The 4,307-nt window shown below is 26.7% G+C and overlaps 2 protein-coding genes across 4 annotated transcripts in view; one reads left to right on the forward strand and one right to left on the reverse strand.

Annotated features, from left to right (window-relative positions):
* The window catches only part of LOC100165338 (thymidine kinase-like), a 6,307-nt gene extending 3,395 nt beyond the window's left edge, over window positions 1-2,912 (forward strand). For 2 of the 3 annotated variants that reach the window (XM_016807787.2, XM_029488922.1), the window contains 2 exons: window positions 1,221-1,339; window positions 2,401-2,912. In XM_016807787.2, coding sequence (XP_016663276.1) covers window positions 1,221-1,339; window positions 2,401-2,654 — 373 coding nt within the window. In that variant the 3' untranslated portion in view covers window positions 2,655-2,912. 3 annotated transcript variants of the gene reach the window in all.
* Spz1-1 (spaetzle 1-1) overlaps window positions 2,808-4,307 on the reverse strand; it is an 11,024-nt gene continuing 9,524 nt past the window's right edge. Inside the window, 5 exon segments of the mRNA NM_001160117.1 lie at window positions 2,808-3,219; window positions 3,277-3,395; window positions 3,716-3,766; window positions 3,848-3,926; window positions 4,008-4,181. Of these exon segments, the coding sequence (NP_001153589.1) occupies window positions 3,006-3,219; window positions 3,277-3,395; window positions 3,716-3,766; window positions 3,848-3,926; window positions 4,008-4,181 (637 nt within the window). The 3' untranslated portion in view covers window positions 2,808-3,005.

A 4,307-nucleotide genomic window follows, 5' to 3' on the forward strand; every position in this document is an offset into this window, starting at 1 on the left:
CTGTGACTAAGGATTTTTAATATTTTTCAAATGTCATTGTAACAATATAGTAGGAGCCTTGTATTAAATGTTCAAGTATTTTTACTCAACAAATAAAGTTTTATTGACATTCATAGAAAAAAAACTAATTAAATTAGAAACTGGAATTGTCCGTAAACAGCTCAAAACAAATCAAAATATTTTGAAAAATGTATCATGTATAGAAAATGGAAATATAAACAACCAGTGAAAATTTCATGTATCTACAGACATTCGTTTTAAAGTTACACCAAAAACCAAAATCAATTTTCTCGAAAACAGATTTTGCGTAAAAATTCCCGTTTTTCCTTATTTTTTCTTTTGTTTTTCACGGCGCTTTTGAAAACTATTGGGAAAATTTTACTTTTGACCTCCCAAAGTACCAACTAGATTCACTTTCCTATCAGAAAAGGTACTGTTGAAGAAAATCCAAGCACTTTTACTGTCCTAAAATGTGATGACAGACACAAAAAAAAATAAAAAAATAAATAAATAAATAAAAAAACACACATCATTGTAAAATCAATACATTCATCGTTCCACTCAGAATCTAAAAGAAATTATAATAAAAGAAAATTTACACTATTTAGTATCTTGTCCATGAATTTTTTAACTGTTGAAGTTGACCATAGAGTTAAATGTTTTTATCTTACTTTGAAGTTTTTTCTTAACCATTTATTTTGTTATAACATTATGCGCTACTATTAATCTAATATAATTGTTATTAGCTTATAATTTTATGAGGTAATTTTTAAATAGGAACATATTTTTTCATTTTTGTATTTATATCAGTTAACTTTTTACAGTATCACACCTTAGAAAAATTGGGCATGCTCAATGCTCGTGATTGAAGAATTTGACTATGATTTCTATAAATTACCTGGAATCATAGCAACATAACGGTAGTTACAAATAATTAGCCTCCAATCAAAATAATGGTTAACAGTCATTAAAGCATTATATTGTCCTGCAGCTTAGTCAATCTTTGCAAACTGAATTACTTTAATATCATAATATGGAGTAGCTTATAACATAAATCCATGGATATGCATATTTTAAGGACTAGTATTTAATTTGACTTTTTAATTTCTATCATACTTGAATTGAATATAGTATATTTATATACATTGTTTTAAATTTATTTAAAGGATAATTTTTTTCTTATTCATTCAAATAGTACAATAATACAGTTTTTTTTTTAGATATTGTTTTGTGGAGATGGCGCATGACAAAGGATTATTATCCAGTCCTGAATATGGAGTGATGTGTCAATGGTACGAATACATCGAAACAAATGTAGACATTGGATTAGATCTTATTGGTAGGAATTAAACATTAATTATTCCTATACTAAAATAATTATTTACAAATTATTCAGCTATTAATTATTCCCAAAGTTCATTGAAACTTGTATCTACAGTTAACCCGTCAGTAGGCGGGTATATTTGTAACACGGCTAGGCTCGTATGAGGTTCACTTTTCCAGTTTTCAATAATTAAAAGTTGTAAATCGAAGTGTAAGTGAGAATTTTGTAATAAATAATTAATTAGGATCAGTTAAAACTTTAGCCATTATGACGCAACATAATAAAAAAAAAAACAAAATACGAGCGAGCGATTACTTTATTGAAGTAACAAGTTTGATCTATTGTCATTTAAACACAAAACTATGGATTGAGTTATTTCCTTTATAGAAAAATATCCACAAAGATAACGTAGGGTATTCGTAGTTTTCAATAAATTAAAATTGAAATTGATACCAGTGGTTACCTATACTAGTATCAGAATGAGTATTGCGCTCATACTCGACTTCTGACTGGTTAATATAATTAGTTTTATATTACACACAATTCACTATTTTATTTTTAAAATATTTTATATTTATATATTTATATACTCAATCTTAAGTAAGGTAACCTCAGTTGTTGACCAAATTTTGTTTAGTTTGATCCATGTGTTTTATCAACTTGTGTTGATAATTTTTATTTTCCAAGATTGGAGCAGCCAAAAAATTGCTTTACCGCCATGTGGTTTATGCAAAATGCAAATTGGGCGGTTGTTAGAATTAAGATGACACGGTTATTCGGTGCAGTTAGCCTCTACTTTGTCGTCGCCTAAACACGCAAACTGAGGTTACTCATATCTGACAGAGTATAAACTCTAGGAAAGTATAAACCAATACAGTTTGGTTTTTTCTGATAAATTAATTTATTTTAAATTACGTCCATTATTATGGATTCTGAACCAAAATTGTCTTTCATCAAAAAACATTCTTCTAATATATGAGAATTGAAATGTTTTTTTGTACATGGTTGTAGTTAATTTATTGATTTTTTTTTACATAATTTAAGATAGTATATTATGATAATTTTTAATGTTTCAGTGTATCTAAGAAGTTTACCAGACATTGTGCATACAAGAATGCAACGTCGTAATCGTCCAGAAGAGCGTACTGTAAAACTTGATTATTTGATAGATTTACATGAATACTATGAAAAATGGCTAATGGAGAAATTTTTCAATCTCCCATGTTCATTATTGGTGATAGATGTCAACAAAGACTTATCTGACAATCAACTTGTAGATATATATAAAACTTATGAAAATAGAATATTGGGGAAAATACCAGTTTTATAATGTAATAAGTTTCTATTATAAGTGATATCATGTGTCAAACAAATAATTCTTATAAAAATTAATGCATAAGTTATATTTTAATTTCTAATAGGGATAATTTATGTATATTTGTGTCTAAAAAAAAAAAAATGCTACATTTTAACTCTCATGACATTGAACACTGTTACCTTAACTTTATTTTAGATTACATTTTCAACTTTGAATATTTTATATGTTATTTATATCAACCAAATGTTTAATAAAGAGTATACATATTTACACATTGTTTCTAAATTACATTATATCATTTTACAGATTAAATATATATTTTAATTTTTGTGTATGTATCTTAACCTTTTTAATTTTTCTTGTTTAACACGTAGTTAGCTCCGCTAGCTTCTGGTCATTATATGCAGGTTTACTATACATGCACTCACAACAGGATGGTAATTTAAAACTTTCATAATATATTTCTTTAAAATCTTTAATGGCAACCAATTTTTTATAGATATATTTTTGTACACAAGTTGTTGTGTATCCTAATGGTAAAAGTCCATTAAATTTGCACTTCGCTCCAGAATAAGCACTAAACAAATAATTTTATTAATTCAAACTCTTGTACATTCTTAATTTTGATACTTACTTGCATATCTCCACTCGTATCCCTTGTTTAAAATTGGTGTTGTTAATATTTATGTCTTGTACAATATAACGCCATTCATCTTTTTTTGTAATAGCTGCTTGCGGAAATATAAGTTCTTCCTAGAAAATATGTTTTATTAAATAAAAATAAAATAAAAAATGTTTTTGACACTAATTACCTATATTATGTTGTGATATAAGCCCAGGATATACCAAGGGCTCAAAACTTAAAGGTCTACAGAATTGACCGTGGTCCGTGGTAAATTTGTCAGAAGACATGTTAAGATATGTGTTATGTGACACATAAATTGACTATGCATTCAGTATAGTTGTATATTTTACTATACTTTTTAACATTTAATAACACGACTGCACTTATTTATAAAATAATAAAAATATAATATCTTAAGGCACATTAATGTTAGTTGATTGATACTTACTCTTGATTCACAGAATTTTTCAAGATTACTATTGGCTATTCTTGTCTGTATCTAAAGTATAAATGCATTTTCGGTATGTATCATTGTTATTTTGAATGATAATGTTACTCTAAATATACAATATTTACATACTTCATTATTTTCAGTATCATTTCCAAAATAAGAAGTAGACATATATTTGCTTTTTCTAAAAAGATCGTATGCATATTGTCTAATATTGAAAAAATAAACAATTTAAGTACCTACATCAGTTTTTGGGTATGTTTTAAAAATAATTTTATTTGAGGTTTACTTTGGATAAACATCAACTTTCACACAAAAAGTTTCATTTAATGAACATTTTTCCATCACTTGTGGATCTGGTATAAATTTGTTAATTGAAACTGGATTTAGAAAAACAATTGGTGAAATTTTTGTTTTAATAGATCTTTTGGTCAACTTTGTTGCTCTTATAACAGGTTCATCTCTGAAAATAAGGAAATTATAAATAGCAATGAATTATATTATTTAGGTTTAGGTTTTTTTAGGTTTGTATATTTTAGTCAGAGGATCTTAATGTTGAAGCTGTCACAAGGCCGGTTTTAGTGGGGGG

Source organism: Acyrthosiphon pisum, chromosome A2, assembly GCF_005508785.2.
Source record: "Acyrthosiphon pisum isolate AL4f chromosome A2, pea_aphid_22Mar2018_4r6ur, whole genome shotgun sequence".
NCBI classification, from domain to species: Eukaryota; Metazoa; Arthropoda; class Insecta; order Hemiptera; family Aphididae; genus Acyrthosiphon; species Acyrthosiphon pisum.